At 35.9% G+C, this 27147-nt stretch overlaps 1 protein-coding gene across 1 annotated transcript in view; it reads left to right on the forward strand.

Moving 5' to 3' along the window:
• The window catches only part of TM9SF3 (transmembrane 9 superfamily member 3), a 68367-nt gene extending 42841 nt beyond the window's left edge, over nucleotides 1-25526 (forward strand). Inside the window, exons 10-15 of the mRNA XM_032883352.1 lie at nucleotides 8084-8223; nucleotides 11191-11259; nucleotides 14059-14205; nucleotides 15145-15228; nucleotides 15563-15639; nucleotides 21376-25526. Of these exons, the coding sequence (XP_032739243.1) occupies nucleotides 8084-8223; nucleotides 11191-11259; nucleotides 14059-14205; nucleotides 15145-15228; nucleotides 15563-15639; nucleotides 21376-21443 (585 nt within the window). The 3' untranslated portion in view covers nucleotides 21444-25526. The remainder of the gene's footprint in view (nucleotides 1-8083; nucleotides 8224-11190; nucleotides 11260-14058; nucleotides 14206-15144; nucleotides 15229-15562; nucleotides 15640-21375) is intronic.
• The last annotated feature ends 1621 nt before the right edge of the window (nucleotides 25527-27147 follow it).

Genomic DNA, 27147 nt, shown 5'->3' on the forward strand with positions numbered 1-27147 from the left:
TGAGCTGATATCTACTGCCTTAGGTTTAAGGGATGGTGCCTAAAGTCAAGAGAGTATTACAAGAAGACTAAAGAGAGCATTTAAATGAAATCTGGGGTCATGGACTCTCCAGAGACAAATAAACCTGTTCCTGAAGTTGGAATGTTCTGGCCAGAGGTCTGTCCTTGCTACAGGGGAGAGCATGCACTTGAAATCAGACTGATTCTGAGAAGATAAAACCTTTTTTGGGGACCTTATTCAAGAATGATTTAGGTGTTATACCCAGAGTTTTTGGTCCTGTGAGAGTTTCTTAGGAATGAGGAGGGATTTCTCAGGATGTTCTGAAAACAAGTTTTAAGGCATGAAATTTTCTGTGGACTGTAAATCTCAGATCCTAGGTTTGATGTTTTTATAGGGTTTCAAGGGACAAAGGAGCAGTTGCAGAGTGTTAAAACTCAAAGTTCAAAAATAGCATAGGAACTAATAACCTTATCTCTAGTCTAATATTAAGCTCAGCATGTACTGATAAAAAATCCTTGACTTATTGTACTTTATTGTTTTTTCTCTCCGTGGCTAGAATAGTTGGTAGAGAAGAAACAGCAGTCATGGGTGAACCGTGTTGTATCTGTCATCTTCGGATGTTTTATTTTGGGTGGGGGACATTTGAACATTATCAGAAATATGCCATCGGTTTTAGGAAATCATATTTCACAAATATTTAGGGAAATGCTCTTTCATGATCCAAGTCTTGGACCATAACTGGGAAAATGGCTTTAACAATTGGAGGCTCTCAAAAAATGAAATTCATGATATGTGATCAGAAATTACCACAGTGAGGAAACAGTGGAGGCCAAGATTAATGGACAGGTGCTATTTTATATTTTATGATCTCTCAAAGGTTGTGAGAATACAGTATACCTAAGTGTAAAAGAATAATAAAGATCTGTAAAAATAGTGTTAGAAAAACTCTGTTAACTAACCTGAACTTCTGACAAATGCTAAGACAAGTAAGAATTTGTAAAGATACTTTCATAGCAAGACCACAGGCTCATTACATGGGATCAGTGACATAACAGAGTGAAAGAAGAATGGCTCTAAGCCAGTCTTTCTCTTTCTATTCATTAAATAAAATAACTTTAAACAAGAAAAAACAAGAGGAAAATAGTCCCTGATAAGGGGTAGTGAAACCTAAGACGGATAAGGAGATTAATTGATGGTACAGGAGTAGCCAGCCACCTTAGCTGTTTAGTCTGCTGCTTATGTAAGTGACTAGACATACTGAAGATCATGCTGATAAGTAGTGTTTGAAATAACTGTAAGAGAACAGAAGCACTGTGTAACTGGACGTAAGCAAATTTACTTTTCCAGAAGGGAAAAGAAAAAAGTGGATTCTGCCTTACAAAATGTGAACTTGATAAAGCATGAGATTTTAGAATGTTATTAAAATTTATCTTTTAAATCACAGAAATAATGAACATTAAGAGCTATTATGGATTTATTAAAATGAAAATGCTAGAACAACTTGATTTCCCCTTTTTGGTAGGTTTTAGTAGACAAGAATAAAGGAATATAAAGTATTGATCTTGTTGGAGAAGATAGAGAAATGTAGGTGAATAGTACAGTCAGGTTGATGTGTAATGACATAATTATATAATTAAAGAATTGGGATGATATTCCTGATAATATGTTACATACTCTTTTTTGGTAGACTCTTGACTTTGGCCAGTTCAAATAATTGTTAATGATTTGTATAAAGGCATTGTGATTTGATGATTAAATTGAAAAAGAATGTGAGATCGGGGAGGAAACTAGTAATACGGAATGATGAAGACGGCATCTAAAAGGATCTCACCTGACTGAAATGATGTGCCAAATTTGACAAGATGAATCATAATAAGGACAGAGACATTTGCTCAGCGCTTTGTAGTTCACAAAGCTCTTTCATACCCCTTGTCTTACCTGGTTTCAGAAGAACCCAAAGAGAGAGGTGGAGCTAGTGATACACAGATTATCCCTGTTTTACAGAGTAGAAACCCAGCGCTCTTGCAGAATAATGGACTCAAATCATATTTTGTTTGGTGTGGTGCTGCTGGCGGTGATGACTTGTTTTTGCCTCTTCATTTACTTCCTTCTTTTCTGCCAGAAGAAATTCTGGCTTTATTCTGAGAGTGGTGAATGTAGAATGCTTTGTGGCTTTTTTTGGTCTGCATATTTTTACAGTCATAGTGAGGTATAAGTAATATATGATGAATTGTATATATTTAAAGTATACAATCTGATGAGTTTTGATATATGTCCATACTTGGGAATCCATCACTATAATCAAGAAAAGAAGGTATTTGATGTGTACCTTTGTAATTTACCCCTCTTATCCTCCTTTTTCCTTCCCTCCCTCCTTCTCAGGTAATCACCAACCTGCTCTCTGTCATCATAGATTAGTTTGTGTTACCTACAATTTCACCTAAATAGAATCACACAATATGTTCTTTTTTGTCGTTTTCCACTCAGAACATTATTTTAAGATTTATTGATGTTGCATGTATTAATAGCTTGTTTCTTTTTATTGCTCAGTAGTATTCCATACATCCCATGGATACACCACAGTTGTTTATCCAGTTATCCAGTAACGCACATTTGGGGTATTTAAAATTTTTGGCTGTTACAAACAAGCTGTTATGAGTATTCATATACAAGTCTTTGGTCTATATTTTTGATTGTCTTGGACAGATAACTATGGTGGATGACGGTCATATGATAGTTTAATATTTCAAGAAACTGCTAAAGTATAACATTGTGTGTTGACTACAGTAAAAAAAAAAAAAAAAGTAAAGAAGAAACCACTAAACTCTTCCACAGTGGTTTCGTCATTTTACATTCCCACTCGTATTGTATAAGAGTTCCAGTTGCTCCACATGATCTCCAGCACTCGATGTGGTCAGTCTTTTTAGTTTTAGTCATTAAGTGGATACATACTGTTGTCTCTTTGTGGTTTTAATTTGCATTTTCCTAAAAACTAATCATGTTGAAGATATTTTTATGTGCTTATTTGTCATCTCTTTATTTTTTAATGAATGTTGTAATCTTTGGCTTGTTTTTAGTAGGCTGTTATCTTATTGAGTAGAAAAGTTCTTCGTGTATTGTATGTAATAGTCCTTTGCCTTATAGTTATTTTGGAAATATATTCTCCCATTTTGTGGCTTGACTTTTCATTCTCTTAAGAGTATCTTTTGAAGAGCAAAAGTAATTAAGCCTAATTAATTTTTTTTCTTTATAGTTTGTGCTTTTCTGTCCTTTTGCCAAAGCAGAGATCAGTAAGCTTTTCTCCTGTGTTTTCTTCTAGAAGTTTTATAGTTTGGACTCTTAAGTATGATCCATTTAAGATCAGTGATTTTATTTTTATTTAGTTTTGTTTATTGTATGAGTTAAGAGTCAAAGGTTTTATTTTGTTTTGCTTATGGTTATTTAGTTTCAACACCATTTGTTGAAAAAGTTATGCTTTCTTCACTGAAATGCCTTAGTATTTTTGTCATTTAATGTGGATCTATTTTTGAACTTTCTGTTCTCTTTCATGGATTAATTTGTCATGTTTTTCTGCCTGTGTCGCACTGTCTTGATTACTGTAGCTTTATAATAAGTTTTGAAATCAGTTCTTTTGTTTTGGCATTTTCAAGTTCTTCTTATTTCCATGTAGAGTTTAGAATGACCTTGTCAGTTTCTTAAAAAAAAAAAACAACCTACTGAGATTTTGCTTGGGATTGTATTGAATCTATAGATCAATTTGGGAAGAATTGACATTAACAATATTGAGTCTTTTAGTTATAGAATACAGCATGGCTCTTAACTCACTTAGGTATTTTTAATTTTTCTCTTTTATAGATTTTAGTGCTTAAATTTTGTGTATCTTTTTTGAATTTACATCTTTTATTCTATTAGTAAATGACATTTTAAAAATTTCAAACTCAGATTGTTTGTTGATGGTGTATTTAAAAACAATTGATTTTTGTATATTGGCTTTGCATCCTGCAACTTTGCTAACCTCACTTATCCTATTTTCTTTTTTTGTAGGGTCCTAAGATTTTTTTACATAGATTATTATGTTATGTGTGAGTAAAGACACTTGCATTTCTACCTTTCTAATCTGTATACTTTTTTATTTCTTTTTCTTGCCACATTGCACTGGCCAGAATCTCCAAGTGCAGTGTTGAACGGAGGCAGTGAGAGCAGACTTTCTTGTCTTATTCCTTCTCTTGGAAGGAAAGCATCCAAGTTTTGTGCCATCAAGTGAAGTGTTACCTGTATTTTTTCTTTGTAGATGACCTTCATATTGATGAAGTCCTTCTGCTCCTAATTTGCTGAGAGTGGTTTTTTGTTTGTTTGTTTGTTTGTTTTGAATGGTGGTTGGATTTTGCAGTGGCTTTCTCTACATCTTTTGAGATAATCATTAACTCATTTTTTAGTCTGGTCATATGGTCAGTTAATATTGATTAATTTTTGAATCTTAAACTGATTTTTCATTCCTTTGATAAACCTCAGTTTGTTATGATGTACTTACCTATTTTGTATGTCACTGGATTCAATTTGCTAAAATTTGTTGGGTTTTGTGGTCTATATTTATGAAAGCTACTGGTCTGTAGTTTTCTTTTTTCCTGGTTTTGGTATCAGGATGATGTTATGTTCATCAGATACATTTTTAACCTCAAATCCAGTGTTTTTCTGTTAGAGTACTGAAGTCCAAAAAGTGGAGTGGGAAGTTACTTACTAGCGTATTGAAAATAATCTCATAAAATAGACTTCTTACGGGCATTTGTGTTTGATTTGTAGATCATTTGCCCTGATTAGTAGATCTTTTTGTTGAAGTGCTTAAACTGAAGCTCAGTAATTTTTATATAAATTTAAAGGCATAAAATGTATGAGGTAGAAAAAGAGTGATAAAAATTGTCTAGTCTGAGCAGATGTTGAAGAAACACATAATGACCAATAAGACAGTATATTTTCCGAGAATCAACTTACCTGAAAGCAATTACTGTCTGTCACAATAAATAAAATGTATATTTTTAACATTCCAAAATAGCCCATCTCAGAATGCATTTTCCCTTTCCATTCCGTTCACACCATGGATTTCGTAAAAGGCCAGTCTAGAAGCAGAGCTAGAATAAGAACTAGCCAAATTCTTGGTTTGTGACTGAGATTGGGAAGAGCTGACAAGTTGGTTTATCTTTGGGATATTAAGTACTGATAGGCAGTACTTGTTTCTAACTTGCTTTTATTGTAGATAGTGGAGGTGCTCAACCTGGAGTAAATCTTTCCTCCCTCCATTGCCTGCTTTTGCTATTTGTCCAGGAAAGGAGGCTAGGGGAGGGCCCTATTTGGTTTGAGTTCCAGAGTTTTCACAGTGTATTAGACTAACGTTTTTTTTTTTTTTTTAACTTTTAGCTACTAAATTTCATTTTACTTATTTATTTTTTTTAAAAGGATTTTTATTTATTTATTTGACACAGAGAGAAGGCACAAGCAGGGTGAACAGGAGAGGGAGAAGCAGGCTTTCTGCTGAGCAGAGCCTGATGTGAGGCTTGATCCCAGGACCCTGGGATCATGACCTGAGCTGAAGGCAGACGCTTAACCAACTGAGTCACCCAGGCACCCCTACTAAATTTCATTTTAAAATGAAACTTTGTGGAAGCCAAATACAGAAAACAGATATAAGCATGAATCTTTTAGTATTAATAAATTTTGCAAATTCAGTATTTTAACATTCTCAACTTAATGAGGAGCAATAAAGTTGTGATGAATACAGGTCTGATATAAAGGGGTATGAGTAAGAGTTTAGTCATGTCTTCTTCAGTAACCAATTTATTTGGTTGAATGTCAGTCTTGAGAAAAATCCTGACATCATGGATGATTTAATTCATATGACTTTTTTTTTAATAGCTTGCCTTACAATCTCAGAGTAATTCTTCAAGTAAACTCAGCCAGAACTTGAACATAAAGGAATAGGAAATTGGTTTCACAGTTCAGTCTCTAACAGTTTCTAACAAACTGCTCACATTTTTTTTTTATCATGTATAAGAAAACAGAAAAGAAAAGGGGGGAAAATGGGACAAATACCAAACAGTTGATAATGTCTTGATGAGACTTTTTATTGATTATTATGCTTTGAACAAGCACACAGGCAATATATGCTCTCACATCACTTGCCACATACTTGCCTGTCACACACATGTGCTGTAGTGCATTTGCTTGTACAACTTTGGGTGAACAAATGAGTGCAGACCTGAATTGGATTGGTAGGAGGAGAGGGAGAAGAAAAGACCAGTGTGTAGCATCACGAACCTTCCTAATCAATGACTCATTTATAAGAAGTCCAAGTCTGTACTCAGAGTTGTTGCCAGGAGAAACTATTCTCAGATTTGTATGAAAATGAGCTAGCCTGGTTATGATAGCTTCAGTGTGTTAATACTTGGTACAGAACTCATTTGTATCTGTATATATTTTTTTAACCACACTTAATTTTTTTTTAAAAACACTGTTTTCAAAAGAATATTCAAATTAATTTCTTGTGGAATTTCTAAAGCTCTTCAGCAGGACCTGAGGGGTTTGTAGAACAATTTGAAAACCACCTCCTAGACCATGTCATTCCTCATAGGAATATTTTCTTCCGCTTCTCTTCATTTCTTGTTTGAAATTAGAGTTCTGGTAAATTAAGAGGGAAATATATAGATCTGTTACGATGTGTTAACACTTACGGGTCTTGTATACTTAATGATATAGCAAATCTCAATAAGAAAGCAGTCAACAGCAAGAATTGAGACAGAATTCATCCACCAGATATGTATGAAACAATGTAAAATTTGCAGTATTTTAAATGATTAATATATCTCAAAACAGCTTATTTTCCATATTTCACATTCTTATTATAGGAGCATAAATTCATATTATTAATAGGTCTAAACTGAGATACCAATAGTTTGAGTTCCTAAGCTTGATCTTTAAAATGGAATTCCAGGACTCTCTTAGCTCTCATACATTTATACAAGTTTTATCTGGAAGAAAGATGAAAACCTTTGGCTTGTTTAAAACACACAAGCACGTGCACACACACATACACACAAGTATATAATGAAGATGTGGTTTCACTAATGTTGCTTCAAAATAGACTCTCTTCTTGTGTAATAACTGGATTTTCTACCCCAGCGCTTCTTCATTTTTCTTAGTTTCTTCACAATTTTCTTTCAACTTTTCTCACTTTTACTTTTTATTAGAACTCTAAAATGTATAATAGAAAGTGATCTCAGAGGCAGTTCAGTCCTCCCATTTTATGAGAGTTCAGAGTGAAGTGGTCTTAACCAGATCCTGGCTGGCAAAGAGCTTGAGTGTGTGTCCTTGAGTACCCAGATTTATATAAGGAAAAAGACACAGAAATAATTATTTTCCTAACTGACTGCTTTGGTTCTAGAATTTCTATGTGTTTTTTCCCTATAACGTTAGACTTTGAACTGCTGATGGGCAGAAAAATACTCCTACCGTTTTAGTATTGACCCGCCTGTGCGTAAACAGAGCTATGCTTGTGTGAAATAAGGCAGTGTGGAATAGGTAAACACGCATGGTCTCTGAGAGGGGGGATCAGAACTGAGGTTTTGGTCTGGCCGCCTCCTAGCTGTGTGGGCATGGGAGGTTACTTAGCCTCTCTTCATTTTCTTCATATGTAGAGTAGGGAAATAACATGCAAAGCTTCCTGAGCTCAATAAAATGCAACCAAATAGATAAGTAGATTATAACGAGAAAAGATAAAGGATATGTTAGAAGCATGACAGATGAAAGTAACATCAGGAGATTAAAAAGGACCACATCAGAAAGCACTGGGAGAACGGGGAACACGAGCAGTTGCTGTAGGCGAGAAGCAGTTTGGCTTGTATTTAGTTCAATTCTAATACTTTAAGGCACATTCTTTGCCTCTTTTCATTAGTGTATATCTTATACAATTTTAACCTATATTGAACTTAAACATTTTCTTTTGTGGTCAAATTGTGTTTAAATTTTTAAGTGTCCCCTTTATTTTTATTAATGTTATTCTGAGTAATCATACACATTTTAATTTAATTTACAGGTGGCCGTTTGTTGCATCTGTTTTTTTGTTATTCTTCCTCTAAATCTTGTTGGTACAATACTTGGCCGAAATCTGTCAGGTCAGCCCAACTTTCCTTGTCGTGTCAATGCTGTGCCTCGTCCCATACCGGAGAAAAAATGGTAAAGAGAATGATAAATCTTATGTCATTGTTCCTCACAATATAGAAATTCTTAAGGCAATTATGTATATGTAACTTTTAGAATTGGCATGTATTTATAAGAATGACTGTCTTAAGTTTGAACTTAAGAATTTGTCTTTTTACTTTTTCCTTCGACCTATATTGTTAGTAGTAGTAATCAATTATATCCTTAATTCACTTTCTGAACATTGGTGTGATTTATAGATAAGGTAAATGCTTTGATAAGTACACTAGTGCATCTAGGTGGGTGGGAACTAAAGCTACAATTTTATTATTGTATACAGGACAAAATTGACCTGCTGCCTATTTTTTTTTTAAGATTTTATTTATTTATTTGACAGACAGAGATCAGAAGCAGGCTCCCTGCTGAGCAGAGAGCCCAATGTGGGGCTCCATCCCAGGACCCTGGGATCATGACCTGAGCCAAAGGCAGAGGTTTTAACCCACTGAGCCACCCAGGCACCCCCTTGCTGCCTATTTTTGAAAGAAGTTCTGTTGGAACATATCAATGCCTATTCATTCACATATTATTGATGACTGCTTTCACTCCGTGGCATTAGACAGAGACCGTGTCGCCTTCACAACCTGAAATAGTTACTATCTGAACCCTCACAGAAAAAGTTTGGCAACCTTGGCTTATAATTTAATTTTCCTTTCCAGATATTTTATTATTCTAAATAAACTGACACACATTTATAGCCACATATATCATACTGATTGAGACATGAATTAGGACTAAGACCAGTTATAATTTCCTGGCTTAATATTCTTTGTCTTCACTTCTGGGAGAGTACAGAATCTCTCAAATACATTCTGTCACATCGTATGCACAAAATGTGTTCTTGAGGTCCTCCCAGAATTCCGGATTAATCCTGAAAAAGGATGATGAGTATTTCTGTGAAGCAGCTGAAGACATTCTTTAATTGCAGCAGAATGTACATAGTTTACAATTTCTTTGACCAATCAACTTTGAAAGTATGATTCTTGATGGGTTTTTACCTTGAGGGAATTTGTATTTTTTCAAATTCCAGACATAAAATGGAATGTCATTAATGTTCTATGTTTTGTAATTCAAATTTAAACAAAATGTGACCTCGTATAAATATATTGCCTTTTAAAGTTAGTAAATTAAATGTTTTAGAGCTGATTTATGCTATTCTGCTTTCTTCATTTTCCTAATTCTTACTAGCGGACAAAAGTCGAACAGTCTTACCATATATACATTTATTACATTCTCCCTTTCATTAGAACTGTTGCACATTAAACTCTACATATCCATAATAAGGGATATATATTGAAAAGCCTCTGTTCCTAGATATTTTACCTTATTAATAGACATAATTTGCATTCAGATACTTACATACACAGTCTTTTGTAGACTTGGAGGTCATTAATAGGAGTCGAGGCTGAATAAAAACAGCGCTTTTAAAGGAGGGTGATCTGTTTTAGTCTTAGGATTGTCCAGGTTCCGTTTTTTCCTTAGATTGGTGATTGTGAGAAATTCTGTAGTTTGTTTTTTAAAGTCCATTTTCTCTTTCAAGTCAAGATTAGACTCGAGGTCACTAGGGCTGGTGAAGGAGAGGAAGGAACAACACCTGACCTTGCAAACCCTGGGTCACAGTTAGTTGGAGGAAAGCTCATGTGTATCTTTATTTTCCATATATAATTACATGGGATCTAAAATCTGGATACTAGATCTGGCTTTCATTGATTGTGTTATCTTGGGCAGATTATTTTTAACCTCTGTGGGTCTTGGATTCCTATAAAGGGAGGAAAGAAAACTGGATTAAATGGTTTTTAAGGTTTTGTTTTGTTTTTTCAACATTCATACTCCCAGTTTCTTCTCAGTTTTGTTTTGTTTTGTTTTTTTAGAGAGCAAGAGAGTATGTGTGTATGTGTATGTGCATGTGCACACATGTGCGGGGCGGTGAGCAGAGGGAGAGAGAGAATCTTAAGCAGGCCCAGCAACGGGCCTAATGTGGGACTCGATCTCATGACCCTGAGATCTGATCTGAGCCAAAACCAAGAGTCAGACTCTTAACTGACTGAGCCACCCAGGCACTCCCCTCTTCTTGGTTTTTTAGTTTGTTTATCCCAGAGATAGTAGTTTAGTGTCTTTTATGTGCCCGATACTGTGCTGGGCACTGGGAATACCTAGATGAATAGCTTCTGCCTGCCAGAGTTTCTAAACTAGTGAGGTGTGATATGGATGTGATCACACAGTTCCGCATGGTGTGGTAAGAGCCGCCACAGAGTTATGATCAGGAGGCAGGGCAAGTGTCGGGGAAGGACCCACCTCTTTCTGGGGGACTTGAGAAGGATTTTACAGGGAGAACACTGGAGTCAGTGCTTGCAGGAGAAGTATGACGAGAAAAGGCATTCCAGGTGGAGAATTACCAATTGCCTTGTTTGTTGGGTGAATGAATGAGGTTTGAATTTTATTTTTTATTCACTCTTTGGCTCTAGTGTAACCCAGAACTCTTAACACCTTAATCGTATAATTCACAGGCAGAGAAATTATTGAACCAAGGAAAGCATGACCACAGTTTGGGAAACATTATTTCAGATAGGGCTCTAAAGACTTTCCTTTTCCCGTGGCTTTCTATAAATAAGTGCCTGTAAAGTTTTTAGGAGTTTTTGAGAGATGTAGAACAGGAGCAAATACCTACAGTTTTTCCCGAGTTCTGTCGGTAGCAAGAATTTCTATTCCCCAAATTCTTATCCTCTCCTCTTAATGCCAGAAAGAACTTTGCCTAAAACCTATGGCTAATTTGAATCCTACCTCTGCATTATAACCTGTTTGAATTTTTTTTTTTCTTTTTACTGGTTTGTTTCTATCCCTTGGGTTATTTTTAAGTACCAAGCATCTGCTTTCTGTTACCTGGATTGATATAGTATAATGCGAAAATCATACTAGAAGTTTATTGCCAATTTTAATATTTTCCAGGTTCATGGAGCCTGCAGTTATTGTTTGCCTGGGAGGAATTTTACCTTTTGGCTCAATCTTTATTGAAATGTAAGTTGTGGCAATGCATTTATGTTCTGAGGGATGTAATTGTAATAAGAGAATTTAGGAGTTGGAGTAGGTGTAGAATCATCAGATGGGAAGGCATCTAACAGAGATAGTCTGATAATTTCATGGCTCCCAGAAAGGGATCTAACATAATCTACCTAAAAGCAGTTTTCTGCTGTGGTCTCAAATATGCAGGTAAAATTTATGTTTTATGTTATGTTCTAGAGTCTTCTTACCTAACAGGAGAGCTTAGAAATCAAAGAATGAATGCTAAAGAGTACTAAACCAGTCTTTGATCACATGAATGATAGAAGGAATTTCTGGTTTTTATTTTATTTTGAAAGCGTTTCTGAGGGTCTGGGGAACTAGGTAAACCATTACCTACCAGTCAGTCTAGATCTTGACATCTTAGGGTATATGTATTCCAAGTCTCCTTCCATAGAAGTCTTCAGGAGTGCTGGAGAATGTGTATGTGTTTGGGGGTGGGAGGTATGCACCTGGGGCCCAGGTACTGTGCTTCATACCTGCATCCCTGGTCACTACCGCAAAATAAAAGTCTTTTCTTTTCTCAGCTCGTATTCCGGTATTCCTTGATGAGAAAGCTCTGGCATTTTAGTCAGGACACTTCTTTGTATGGGTCTTTCTCAAGAACTGTAGTCATACTCCTCTGGTTTTTACCCACAAAATGCCAGTCATTGTGACTACTCAGAACTCCCTTACACATTTCCAGATGCCCCACTGCTGATTGTCTCCCGTACAGTGGACACCTTCTTAACAGACATGATTGGATCTGGTAACTGGTTAATTGAAAGTTGGCTCATGTAAGGGAATTACTGGGAAAAAAAAAAGATTCATACATAACATTTTATTTTAACTTAAAACAGCTAATGGTACACCTTTCACTCATGTTTTTAAAAATGTAGAGTCAAAGTCTTTGATTTATATCCAGTCAATGTTTCCATCATTTTCCCCTTTGACATTCATAACATATCTTCTGTGTTTCTAGTGTTTCTAAAGTGGAACAAGAACATTAAGACCTTTCTTAAGCATTCTAAGTGCAGAATCCTTCTAGATTTATACATTTCTCCCTCAGACTTTAATAGTTGTTTCACCCACACCTAATTTCATGTTGTTGTTTTTTTTTTAAGTGACTCACCTTATTAAATTTCTCCAAAACATTCAACATAAAGTTTGTAGGAATCATGCATCCTTTTTGCTTTTACATTTATTGGTAGATGTCATATTCAATTACATTAAATAATTATACTAACAAGCATAATTGACATAGATTTGGACCACCCCTGGTAGTCACCTGCCAACTGTGAGTGTGCTGTGGGTATTAATCAGTACCATGAAGGGACTGGAGTGTGTGTCACTCTAGCTTGTGGTTTAATAAAGCCCGTTCAGGAACCTCTTCAGTACTTCTAGGCTCATATACTGCTTTGTATCCTCACCCTGACTTGAGCTCTATTTTCCTGTCTTACCCCTGTTCCCAGTACCTTCGGGATCACATCTCTTCCTGCTTTCTCAAGTACTCCGTTCCATTAGATAGCCTCTCTGCTGTATCCTTAAGTTCTCTTCTGTTTTGACCACCCTCAAGCCCGTTTTCCTCTTGGTAGCCACACTGATCTCTTTAAGGTGTTCATCTGATCACATCCCTTCTTTACTAAAGACTTTTTTTCATTTTCATTGAGGTAAGGTTCCAACCCCATAACATAGCCAGTGAGGACCTTCATAACACATCTCTTCTCCATCCACATCTCTTAGCTCTCACCCTTCACTTCTAAGTTCTAGCCATAGCCATATTCAGTTTTTCTAAATACAGTGAATTCCCTTATTTGTAAGCTTTGCCTTTGCTGTTCCTATTCCTGGAACATTCTTCTGGCTCTCCTTACTCCCACATGGCTTATTTGATTCTTCTTGCTACCCCTTCTCACCAGAGCCCTACCTAAACAAACCGGTAAGATGCCTCCTTAGATGCATTGATAAAGCACTTGTCACAGGGCATTATGACTACCTCCTTACTGGTGATCCCTCTTTACAGTAATGTCCTTGAGGGTAGAGGAGAGACTGTCATCTTCACAATTCTGTTCTCACTGCTTCTTGGACATTTGGTTGGGCCTCTGAATATCTGTGGAAAGAATGAATGACAAATGAATGAGCTAAACAGAAGAGAACAAGAAAAAGCAAAGAGGCTAAAAGAAAAGACCCTTTCCTGCTGATGACTTGGGGAATGGAATTAGTGTGAGGGTCTTGTTCTTCATATAAAATGTTAATGCCATCTCTTACTGTCATCTGGAAAAAGCAGGAAACTTCTTTAGGCTTTCTTTTTCTAATTTTATTTTCCTAATTTTGTACATTATTACTCTATCAATCCTACTTTTTAAAATTTACTAGGGTGTTTTATAAAATATAAAATACATTGCTTGAGTAGTGTTGTAGCTACAAAAAAAAAAAAAAAAAAAGAAAGAATGAGGGAATTGCCTTTATTATAAAGATAGGAATTTTTAGCTATTTTTCTTTGCCACATTTTACTCCTTTAAGCATCTAATTTATTCAGTTTGCTTAGAGATGAATGCCCTACTAAAAAATCTGTTCTTGAAAGATTATCCAAGAAAATACTTCTGAGAGATTTTTGGAGGATTTAATAGATTAAAAAAGGGTAAGAGAGTTGGAAGTTACTTGAAAGAAAATAATAATTGAGATTTGAGTATGACAAAAGTGAGAACTAAGATGTGAGCTATAGCAAAAGCGGGTGAACGTCAAGAGTAAAGGCTAGAAACTTTATTGCATTTTGTTTAGGTATTTCATCTTCACGTCTTTCTGGGCATATAAGATTTATTATGTCTATGGCTTCATGATGCTGGTGCTGGTCATCCTCTGCATTGTGACCGTCTGTGTGACCATTGTGTGCACGTACTTTCTACTAAATGCAGAGGATTATAGGTGGTAAGTACTTATATTGGGGAGGAACCTCAGGAGATGATCCTATTTTCAAGTAAGATGCCATTCGAAATGTATTAAGTAGAGTAAAAGATCTGTATAGAAATTCTGGTCCTTAGGATGGGAATTATTTTTAGTTACAAATTGAAGATTTTAGAGGAAAAGTAATAACAGCCAAAAAAAGTTTTTGTATTCATAGTGGTCAGTGTGTTATATATTTTTATAAGGTGCTTGATGTGGTAAGAACTTTATGAGGACATTGCTACATTTTGAACAAAAGGCAGTTTGAAAAAGGAAGTGGTTTATTTAAGGTCACTTTTTTTTTTTTTTTAAGATTTTATTTATTTGTCAGAGAAAGATAGAAAGAGAGAGAGAGATCACAAGTAGGCCAAGAGGCAGGCAGAGGCAGAGGGAGAAGCAGGTTCCCTGCCGAGCAAGGAGCCCGATGTGGGACTAGATCCCAGGATGCTGGGATCATGACCTGAGCTGAAGGCAGCCACTTAACCAACTGAGCCATCCAGGCGTCCCTATTTAAGGTCACTTATAATAGGGCATCTGACAAAACTCAGGATCTCTCCTTCGAGTTCTTAGGCTTTCTCCTTGTAGATATATTTAAATGCCATCTACCTGCATTTTTTAAAAGATTTATTTGTTTCACAGAGAGAGGGAAAGAAAGCAAGCTTGAGTGCAGTGGGTCGGGGGGCGCGGGGGGGAGATCTTAAGCAGGCTCCACACCCAGCGCAGAGCCCCACACAGGGTTTAATCTCATGACCCAAGATCATGACCTGAGCTGAAATCAAGAGTTGGCTGCTTAACTAGCTATGCCACTCAGACGCCCCACATGCATTTGTTTTTAAATACACAGAATTTTCAAGGATGTTTCTATAAAATTCTTGGGTTTAAAATCTGTTTCAGTGCTATTCAAAAGAGTTACCTCTTTTTCAGGCAATGGACAAGTTTTCTCTCTGCTGCATCAACCGCGATCTATGTTTACATGTATTCCTTTTACTACTATTTTTTCAAAACAAAGTAAGTGGAGACATTTTCTCATTTTGTATTTAGGAAACTATTGTCATTTAAATACCAGAATTTAAGAATAAAAGGTAGAGCATAGGGGATGTAGTCATTGGTATTGTCCTAAGCACTGTACAGTGACAGATGGTGGCTCCCCTTGCGTGGGCACAGCATAATGTATAGACTTGTCCAGTCAGAGCTGTCCATTCACTGTGTGTACACCTGCAACTAATGTAACATCGTGTGTCAACTAACTATACTTCAGTTTTTAAAAATAAATAGTAGAGTCTAAGTCCCTCTTTGATAGTAAAAATGGATATACTATATATATATTTTTGTCTTATTTCAGGATGTATGGCTTATTTCAAACATCATTTTACTTTGGATATATGGCGGTATTTAGCACAGCCTTGGGGATAATGTGTGGTAAGTTCTGAAATTTTGGGAATATCATGAGTAAATCTTTGAGATTTAGAATCAGAAAAATATAGTAATTGAAAATTACATTCCGTTGCTTGGTCAGAAACGGCAAAATAATCTCAAGAGTCTGATTTCAGTCCTTTTGACTATTCCTCAAAAATTCATCATTGATTCTTTTTTAATGTTCTGTTCCTAGTCTGTATTACACTGTTTTCTATACCACAATTAGTTTTTTTTTTTCATGTTGAAATTTGGCCATTTTTTAAGTTAGTCTCTTTGGAAAAGATAATAATGTAAACAAGTTAAGGTTTGATTCTTGTTTGGAAGTTTCTAGGACTGTTCACAGAGATAACCGTGTCTAAGAGGCATTGTCCGGGTTATAAGTACACACTTGGATATCTGTAGACTGGGTTTAAGTTCTGGCTGTGCCACGTGTATGCTCTGTACCTTGATCCAGTTCTCCAAGCTCTTCAAACTTAATTTACATTCAAACAAAAATGTAAAATAAGATAATGCCACAATTTGGGGGGGTTATCACAGTCTTCTATTAAGTAGAAGAAGTAATATTTATCACCATACAATAGAGTCTCTGGCATGTGTGAAATACCTAGAAAAGAAGTTTTAGAAGCAACCTGATAAAGGGAAAGGTCATGGACCTGAGAGCCGGAGAGACCTAGATTAAATTTCCCTACTGTTTTTTTTGTGTGTGTGGCTATGAGAAGTCATATTGACCTCTCTAAATCTCATTTTCTCATCTGTAAAATGGGCATATCTTTCAGAGGAATTATTTGTCATAGTATCGTGTGTAAAGCACAAGTGTAATACAGGTCTGTTATCAGGTGTTAAGAGGGACTCAATTTTGTGGGAGACACGGCAGGGAGTGGGAAGAGCGGGGACTTTTGGGGTCGTTAGTTCTAGGTGGGAATCCTGGTGACTGGACTCACCAGGTTACGCCAGCCAAATTATTTAACCTTTCCTCCTCAACATTCACATTTGCGAAACATAGTAACACCTACCTCACAGGGTTGTGTTGAGGCTTCAGTGACTGGACGTGGGTAAATAGGTAGATGGCGGATGCTCAGTGAGCCATGGCTGCCGCGGTTCCTCTGCTGAGGAGGGCTAACAGTGCCTGCTCTTCTTCTCTTCTGGGATTGTGTCTCTGAGTCTGTAGTTTGTTTGGGTTCCTATACCATGTGTTTTCACCACAAAACAACTTCATGACACTGAGTTTAAGCAGAGGTACCTTAAGGAAAATGCATACAAGTAACTTAACTTTTCTTCTGATTCTGGTTTCTGCTTGATGAATGAGGCTAATTCCCTAGTTCCCCCATAGGAGTGATGCCAGGCTTAAGGACTAATGACTGTGGACACATTTCTAGATAATTCATGATTCAGACCCTTCTCCTTTCTCTGTTATTTGCCATTGACTTTTGTTTTTTTAAAGATTTTATTTATTTATTTGACAGAGATCACAAGTAGGCAGAGAGGCAGAGAGAGAGGGGGGGATGCAGGCTCCCCATTGAGCAGAGAGCCCGATGCGGGGCTTGATCCCAGGACCCTGGGATCATGACCTAGCTGAAGACAGAGTCTTTAACCCACTGAGCCACCCAGGCTCCCTGACTTTTTTTTTTTTTTTTTTTTTTTGGTAGTTCCATCTTTAGCTCTAAGGTAGGCAATAGAATAAGGGAGATACAATAATCTTGTTGAAAGCTGGTTCTGGTCTGGCATTTGTGGCTCTTTAGGGTACGAAATTGCTTTTTTCCTCCATCAAAAGAATACGTTCCATAGATAGGTGGTTACCAGAGGCAGGGGGAGTAGAAGTATGGGCAGAAATGGGTGAAGGTGGTCAGAAGGTTCAAACTTCCAGTTATAAGACGAGTGAGTTGTAGGCATGTATGGTGACTACAGTTAACAATATTGTATATTTGAAAGTTGCTGAGAGATTAGATCTTAAAAGTTCTCATCACGAGATAAAAATCATAACTCTGTGCTATGTGAGGTGATGGATGTTAATTAAATTTATTGTGGTTATTTCACAATATATATGTATCTCAAGTTATTATGTTGTACACCTTAACTTAAAACAAATGTTTTATGTCAGTTAAAATCTGTCCCATTTATATATATCATGCATGATCATGCACGCGCATGCACACACACACACACACACACAACATTGACTGTAAAGTAGTAAAACTGATTCTACAAGCTATAAGCAGAGACACTTCTCTATATTATGATCACATATTTTATTTGTAGCTGCTGTGATAACCATCCTTATCCTGTGATAATTAGTTAACCAACTTTGAGGGAAAGAGGGCTAGGATCTGCAGGTTAAAACTAGATTTGTATCACAAGGGAACATCCTTGTGTATCTCTAGGCAGTCAGAAGTTTGCTTTAGTATTATTATTAGCCTGCCTTCCTTCAGAATGTTGCTCCTCCAACTCCTCTTTATTTAATGGGAGATATTTCTTGATTATCGCCAGCATTCAGTGATGTGTAGAATCATGAGATTATGCAGAGGGTTAAATTTTTTTTCTTGACTCTATATGTGATCTTAGGAAGACCTAGAGAGAGAATATCTTGACATTTACAAAGAAAATGAAATGAATTTAGTTAATTTTTTTAGTGCTTTTTCTGTTGAAATTTCATCTTGCTGCCTGAAAATCTTGGCACATTTACAGTTCCCTGCTATCCTGGCAGTGTCCCAGCATGTATTCTTTAATGGGTGTGTGTGCCTTCAGTGCTAATCTGTTCCCTTTGGCAGGGGTGAGGGGGGAGGAAGCAGTTCAGATGAACTGATTAAAATGTCATCATAATACAGAATTGTACATGCTCCTCAGGTTATATTGCTAAAATGCTTTTTTTTTTTTAAATCAGTGATTGAAAGAAAAATATTTACTGGTTTTTTTAATGTAGGAAAAAGAAATATGTTATGGTGGAAATAATTAGATTGTTACAGTTTTCATATTTTGATCATATCATTTTAGCTTTAAGGAAATTAAAAGTGTATCTCTATTCTCAAGACATTTACATTTCTAGGGAGCGTATTTAGTATTTTCCTTTTATAAAGTCATATCTTTATACGCTTATTCTTGAGATACTCATGTGATTAGGAAAAATGATTCTCTAGGTTGGTACTGTTTGGCTTTTAAGCATCTCTGCTCAGAGGGGAACAATGTTTTCTAAGTCTGGAATATTAGATTTGGTTATTGGATTGGCATGATACTAGGCCAGTTAAATTTTTGATTCTTGTTAAAATTTTATAGATTTCTCTTATGTTCTAAGAATTTAGGTTCCTATTTACAAATTGAAAGGTCTTTTCCCTTACTTTATAAGGACTTCTTTTATAACTATTTCAGAATGATATCACTATTTCCAAGTGTAATTATAATATAACTACTTCATATTATAATAAACATCTATTAATTGCAAAAATAATTAGAAATAGGTTTGCTTTGTTTCTTGGTGGGTTTTAAGAATACTTTGAGGGGCGCCTGGGTGGCTCAATCTGTTGGGCATCTGCCTTCGGCTCAGTTCATGATCCTGGAGTCTGGGATCAAGACCCAAGTCAGGCTCTTGCTCAGCAGGGAGCCTGCTTCTCCCTCTGCCTTTGCCTGCAGCTCCCCCTGCTTGTGCTCTTTCTTCTCTCTCTGTCATATAAATAAATAAAATCTTAAAAAAAAAAGAATACATTTAGTATTTAATTATGGGAAATTTTCAAATATATGCAGAAAGGGGGACAACTATATATATGGATGTATATATAAAATGAAAAATATGTATATATACTGAGTCCCCATGTACCACTTAATACCAGTAATTATCAACACATGGCCAATCTTGTCTTATTCATAATCCCATCTCATCCCTCTTTTTATTCTCATATGAATCATATGAGTCTTTTTTAACTATAAATATTTCGGTACATATATATGTGTGTGTGCATGTATAATAACTATAATATAGTTATATAATAATTATATACTTACATAATAATATTTGTAATGATATATAATAATTATATTTCAGTATATACATGTATCTAATTCCTTTGTATGTTCAAATATTCAGTTAGTATTCACATTTACCCTACCAATTTCCATGTCTTTTTAATTAGAGTTTGTTTGCATCAGGATCTAATTAAGGTCCATGCATTGCTTGGTTAAAATGTTGAGTTTTTTTTTGTTTTGTTTTTTGTTTGTTTTTAAAGTAGGCTCCATGCCCATGCCCATCGTGGAGCCCAACATGGGGCTTGATCCTGATCAAGAGTCGGACGCTTAACCAGCTGAGCCACACAGCCCCCTGGTTAAAATGTTTCTTAGGACTCTTTTAATCTAATGATGTTTCCTCTCTTTTCCCTTACAATTTCTGTAAGAAATTTGAGTTTTTGTTTGTTTGTTTTAATTTCTATAGAGTTTCCCACACTCTGAATTTTCCTTAGGTGTCATTTAATGTTTCTCCATGTGTTTCTCCCCATATTTCCTGTAAAGGGGTAGTTAGAGCTATAGGCCTAATCATACTCAGGAATACTTGTCCAACAGTACTTAATAGGGGTTTGTAAACTTATCAGGAGTTACTGATTCTCTCTGTGAAGTTAGCAGCCATTGTTAATTATTGCCTCATTCAGATAATGCTTTGGTGGTTATAATATTCAAATTCTGTTGTTCCTTTTATATTTCTGGAGTGCTTCTATAAGGATAAACTTCTTTTCCTCAACTATTTGGTACCTTGAGGTACAGTTCATATATAGGAAAGGCAGAGTAGACTTCTTTCTTTCCTTGTATACACCAGTTGGGTGAATAGAAGTTAGTTCAAAAGGTGACTAATTAGGGGTGTGTGTGTGTGTGTATCATTATTAACTTATGGAAGATTTACTTTTAGGCTCGGATAGTAAATTTCTAAATCCAATGGAGAATCTTCTCTTTGACTTGATTGACTGTCTTGTTCTGAGGATTCCTTAGTATAATTTGCAGTGAAGAGCTATCCAGTTCATTAATACACTCAGCAAGTATTTATTGAGTACCTTATCGTGTGCCAAGTACTCTCTAGGGTACAGAAAGTAAATACCTAATTTAACAAAACAGACAAATTCCTCACTTTCTGGTGTTCTGAGCCTCATTTGAGGCTAATTATTCAAAACATTTCACAACTCCTGACGCACTGAGCTGTCTCTCTCATCCACTTCCTCAAATATGTCTTCCTTTTTACCAATCACAGAGCTTCTACAATTTAAAGATAAAAATTCTGCCAGAAAATGCCTCTTTAGAGCTTCAAATGCCATTGCACCATGGTTCTCAGTCCTTTTCTGAGAGAATCCCATCACATCTTACTTCCATTAGGTATCATATGATTTGGGGAACATGTTAAAATGGTTTAAATGACCTAGAATAATTTATGCTCAAATTTTTAAAATACATGTTTTTTCATTTAACAAATTTTTTGTCATTATCAAATTACTCTTGCTTTGTAAGTGATGTATTTTAATTCCTATAGTTATTATACATGTAGTAACTGATACCTAATTCTAATATCACATCAGGTCTAACTTGGTATATGACAGTAATAGGTGGTTTGCAAAACAAATGATATAGTGTAGCAAGTTTAGAGCAAACACTAACATAAAAGATGTTATCTTGAAAAAAGAGTAACTTTCCAGAGCAGAGAGCATTTAGTATTTGTAAATGATGGATATTGCCTTATATGTATTAGATTCAAAACATTTTTTTTTATCTTTGCAGGAGCAATTGGTTACATGGGAACAAGTGCCTTTGTCCGAAAAATCTATACTAATGTGAAAATTGACTAGAGACCCAAGAAAACCTGGAACTTCGGATCAATTTCTCTTTCATAGGGGTGGAACTTGAACAGCAAAAAAAAAAAAAAAAAGCGCAAGAAGAGATTTGGGCTTTCACACTGGGTACTCTGTGGGTCTCTCTTTCGTGGATGGCTTAAAGTAACATCTATTTCCATTGATCCTAGGTTCTTACTGACTGCTTTCTCCAACTGTTCACAGCAAATGCTTGGATTTTATGCAGTAGGCATTACTACAGTACATGGCTAATCTTCCCAAAAACTAGCTTATTAAAGATGAAATAGACCAGCTCTCTTCAGTGAAGAGGACAAATAGTTTATTTAAAGCATTTGTTCCAATAAAATAAATAGAGGGAAACTTGGATGCTAAAATTACATGAATAGAATCTTCCTGGCACTTAGTGTTTCTACGTTATTGAAAAATGATGTTCCAGAAAGATTACTCTTTTCTCTTATTTTTACTGCCATCGTCAACCTATTGTGGGACATTTTTATATATTGAATCTGGGTTCTTTTTGACCTGTTTTTTTTTCCCCCCAATCCAACTGCATCCTTTTTTAAAAAAAGAGGGAATTAAAAAATATTAAAATCCTGCATGTAATATATCTGCTGTCATCTTAGTTGGACCTACTTCCCATTTATTTATCTTAAAACTATTCAGTTCCATCTTAATTCCATCCAAAGAAGATACAGTCTGAAGATAGAGGTGTACTCTCTACAATGCAATTTACTGTACAGTTAGAAAGCAAAGTGTTAAATGGAGAAGATATTTGTTTTTATTAAACATTTTGAGATTTAGATAAACTACATTTTAACTGAATGTCTAAAGTGATTATCTTTTTCCTTCCCCCAAGTTAGTCTTACATCTTTTTTGGGTTTGAATGAAGGTTTTACATAAGAAATTATTAAAAACAAGGGGGTGGGTAATAAATGTATATAACATTAAATAATGTAACGTAGGTGTAGATTCTCAAATGCATTTGGATGTACAGATTGACTACGGAGTACTTTTTTCTGATGATGATTGGTGTAGAAATGTGTGAATTTGGGTGGCTTTTTACATCTTGCCTACCACTGCATGAAACATTGGGGTTTCTTCAAAATGTGTGTGTCATACTTCCTTTGGGAGGGGGATTGTTTTCTTCTGTTTCTTTTCTGAGTCTCCTACAGGAGCTAAATTTGTAATTTAGAAACATTTAATTTTGTTAATCCTGTCTGGGGCACTTAAGTAACATCTAAAGCATTACTGCTTTAGAATGTTAAAATAAACTTTCCTGACCAAATTGTTTTGTGAAAATAGATGTGTTTGCAATTTGAAGGTATCTTTTCAAAAGGCAATATTACTGAATGCAATTTTTTAAATATACTGTAAACTATGTTTTTCTAATACAGGAGACCCACACCTTAGAATCTCCAGACTTGCTTACATCTAGATTATCCAGTAGAGTCACAAAGTAAATGATAAGCCTTTCGAATTACATTGTGGCACAAAATCTGTTCAGGTTGGTGGACCGTGTCAAGTGGGGATGGGGTAAAAGTGGTTAGCTTGCTATTGGATGAGCAAATAAAGGTTACAGTTTTCTAAGAGAAGTGATTTAGTTTTGAATACATCTTTCTGGAGCTATCCATAATGTGAAGTTTTCCTAGAACCATTGAGTTTCTAGCTTAATAGTTTGCTATGCAAATGACCACCTAAAACAATACTGTATATTGGTATTTTTAGAAAGACTCAAAACCGCTGTATTTAAACTTTAATGTGAAACTCATGCCATTTATAGTTAAATAAGCTGTTTTCATTACAAAAATATGTTTCTATAAATTGATTCTGTGTCCTATAATGTGGTATATAAGGACTATAAAGAGTGAAAAGCTTGATTTCTTACCACTTAAGTATGGCTGACATGAACAAACAGGAGTTTGATCAGAAGCTGTAGGTAAATCCTTCTTCAAGCCAAAATGTTGTATTAAATGCAGTCTGCTGGCTCTTCCATTTTCTCTTCCTTCTCACCTGCCTTTAAGATCTTACAAGAAACTGAATGTCGGTATTTAGTGGCTTATGTAATGTAACTTTTTAACTACATGTAGAATAATTACAACATATAGTCTATCTAATGGAGTATCAGTTGGGCAGCAAACTTTTGTCTTAGTAAAATGAAATCTGTTTCTCATGAATCTTGCAGGTAAGGTAAGGGTTTTAAAAAACGAGTGCTTCAGGTGCTTTCGGATATACCAATTCCTTTTACTAAATTGAGTTCTATTTCAAGTCCTTTGGAATCCTCAGTGAACAAAAGTTTTCTAATTTCCAAATATGTTGTGTCATTAAAATGAATATAAATTGCCTTGAAAGTGCTTTAGAAAATATATATTGATTTATGCCTTCATGGAGGGGCTGGCCATGTGTGTGTCTTGAAGAAGACCTAATCCACAAACAGTTTAGCTCCCTAGCTCTGGGTTATAGAGTAGTAAAATAAAATATTTAAGTTAGTTAAAGGGTGAGGTTCTTCCACTCCTTTAATGCTGTGTGTCTGTCTTCCATTTGTTAACATTACTTGCTCAGCTTATCAACTGATGCTTTGAACACTACCAAAAACTAAGGATAAACTTTCTCCTTGTATCTGTAAGCATGCTTCTCTTAAAATTTAGCTACAGTACTAACTGGCATCATTATTCATCGATCCTAGTTTAAGGATAGGATAAAGTGGAAATGGAATGGCTGGAACTATGGTAAAGCATTCTTTGGTATATCATGTTGGGCTCCTAATTTGTACTAAGTTTGACCATGAATCAAGCCCCATCCTTTTAGAATTCATTATACTGTGCTGATATCTGAACCTAATGAATGGTATGATTGGGTGTTTTTCGTTGACGGTGGACAAATCTCTTTATAAGGGTGATTGCTGCAAATTCTAGTTTTTCCAAAATCCGGTTTATTTAGGATTTACCCACAAACTGTATTCAGTTTGTTAAAGCTTGTGTTTCCTAAATGTTTACAAACCACCTTCCGCCAAATGTCTTGCAAATAATATTCCTTTAAGTAATTTCCTTGAATTTTTACAAATGTAAAAAAGAAAAGAAATGTATTAATGTAATTTGTTCAGGAAAAGCTGCATACCGAAGGGCTTCTGTATATAAATTCTGGGAAAGAAAAGCCTCTTTGTAATCTATACACTGCAGTTCCATCTGGGTTTTAAGTTTAGGTTTCAGCATGTCTTAGTGCTTCAGTCTATTGATTCATTGGAACATGTAATAAATAGGAGCAGTGACGTATGAAAATGCAAGTACTCATTAATGTTTAATGTCTTCATAAAAATTCCATGGCTATGAAGCTGTATTTTCGCAATCAAGATGTTAAAGAGATCAGAGCAGTGAAAATTTATAAAGATTGTTTGGAAGTGTCTACAGAAATAGACTACATTTAGAGGTGGGGTAGATCAGAAAGTGAACATAAAGCTGCAGAAATCTTATAAGGTTTAAATTCAGTATGAGGAGTAATTCCAGTTCTCTCTTAGGAGCCTTTTCTGAAAGCCGTCTGAGTTGACATTCTTATTGGAGCTGTAGGCGGAATTGTGCAAAGACAAAAGTAAAAATTTAAGTTTTTATTTTACTGTATCAGGAGATGGAAACAGAAACTGTTGTGAGGGTGAACTAGGCGTGCAGATAATTGACGGACAAGGCAGTATTTTATGTGTTTACCCCAGTTCCTCAGTTCAGGGCATTTGAAAGTTACAAATGTTCGAAGTAAGATCTTCAGGCAAGGAAAAAATAACATGGAATTCTGTTTTGAAGGACAGGAGAGTATACGCAGAAAAGCAGTCCCATGTGGGCTTTTCGTCTGTGTCATATTTGAACCTATAAATCCCCACAGAGCACGGGCAGTCGTTACCAGTGGGAAGGAAACTGTTACTGATTGATGATTACTTCCATTTTGTACCCACCTTTGGTTTGTGTAGGTCGTATTCCAACTGGCTTTTTAGTAATAGATATCCAGTATATACTGTATCAAATACATTTGAGGTTCTAATCTAGACTGTTAATCTAACTGAAGTTGGATTTTTAAAATAATAAAAAGTTAAATGTACTTTCCTTGGATGCTTTATTTCTTTCCTTTTTGAAACAAGTGAACCAGGCCTAAGGAATCACCCATTATTACTGGTTTGCATATGAAGTGATTACTGATAGCATTTCACAGTTAAACAGAAACCTGCGAACTTTTGCTGTGAAGGGCAGGTAGGAAATATTTGAGGCATTGAGGGCCAGATGCAACTGCTCTAACACTGTAGCACAGCGGCAGAAGTAGATAGGACATAAACCAGCGAACATGGCTGTTTGCTATTGGATGTACAGATTGACTGTCGAACAATAATAATAACGGCCAATGCGCTACAGTTTGCTGACCCCTGAAATGAAGGATTTAAAAATTAAGATTCGATTTTTCACCCAACTGCTTATTTTGGAAAAAAAAAAAAAAAAAGAAATATACAGAAAGTTGAAAGAATGGTCCAGTGTATAAGGTTTGTCTTTACAAGAATATTTTTCTCTTCTATTATCATTCTTTCGACTTCTGTGTACAAGCTCTGACTCCTACACTCAAACCCCTCTATCCCCAGGCCTGTCGTTATGATTGATCCTACATTGTCTAGTCAAAGTAGTGCCACCCATGTTCCCTCACAACCCTTCTGTGAAGCTGATAGGGTAGACTACTACATATTCTAGGAAAGAAGTTAGAGCAGCCAAAGAGTATATTATTTTAGGCCGGAGAGAATCAAGATGAGATTAGCGTCCTCTTGACCACTCTCACTGTGAAATGCGGATACCACAACTCTAGCCTGTGGAGCAGATAATATAGGGAAAGATCGCATTGAAAATTAGTGTTCTATACCAATAGAAGGGGGTTTTTTTGTTGTTATTGTTTTTTAATATTTTATTTATTTGACAGAGAGCACAAGTAAGCAGAGCGTCAGGGAGAGGGGGAGAGAGAGAAGCAGGCTCTCTGCTGAGGTTTGTGGGGCTCGATCCCAGGACCCTGGAATCATGACCCGAGCTGAAGGCAGCCACTTAACCAACTGAGCCACCCAGGTGCCCCCAGAAGGGGTTATTTTTATTGTGCTACATCAAAATCAGTAATTTCCCCAAGTCTCTTGGTACTTCTCTTTTTCATCTCCTGCTTTAACTAGTTATTTCAGTCCTTGTCAACCTTCTCAGTTCTCCCCTGATTTTATTAGCTGCCTTGGTCAATACAAATACTTGACAATTCCTGTTGGCCAAACAGTTTCACTTAGTACAAACGTGGATTACTTTTGATCTCTAATGGACAGTTTCTGTGTTGATGGAAAATTAAGAGTCTGAGGGACTCTGTTATATAGCCAGCTTTTGGATTTCAAAGTGAGAACTGTTTTCTTAAACTGTTAATCTACAGTTTAACGTTAGAACAGGGGGGAATGTGGGACGCCTGGGTGGCTCAGTGGGTTAATCCTCTGCCTTCGGCTCAGGTCATGATCTCGGGGTCCTGGGATCGAGTCCCGCATCGGGCTCTCTGCTCAGCAGGGAGCCTGCTTCCCTTCCTCTCTCTGCCTGCCTCTCTGCCTACTTGTGATCTCTGTCAAATAAATAAATAAAATCTTTAAAAAAAAAAAAAAAAAAAAAAAGAACAGGGGGGAATGTGCCTCCAATAGGAGCGTGGAGTCAGTGCTAATATGGTC

The sequence above is a fragment of the Lontra canadensis genome, unplaced genomic scaffold, assembly GCF_010015895.1.
Source record: "Lontra canadensis isolate GAN:19392208 unplaced genomic scaffold, GSC_riverotter_1.0 scaffold3, whole genome shotgun sequence".
NCBI classification, from domain to species: domain Eukaryota; kingdom Metazoa; phylum Chordata; class Mammalia; order Carnivora; family Mustelidae; genus Lontra; species Lontra canadensis.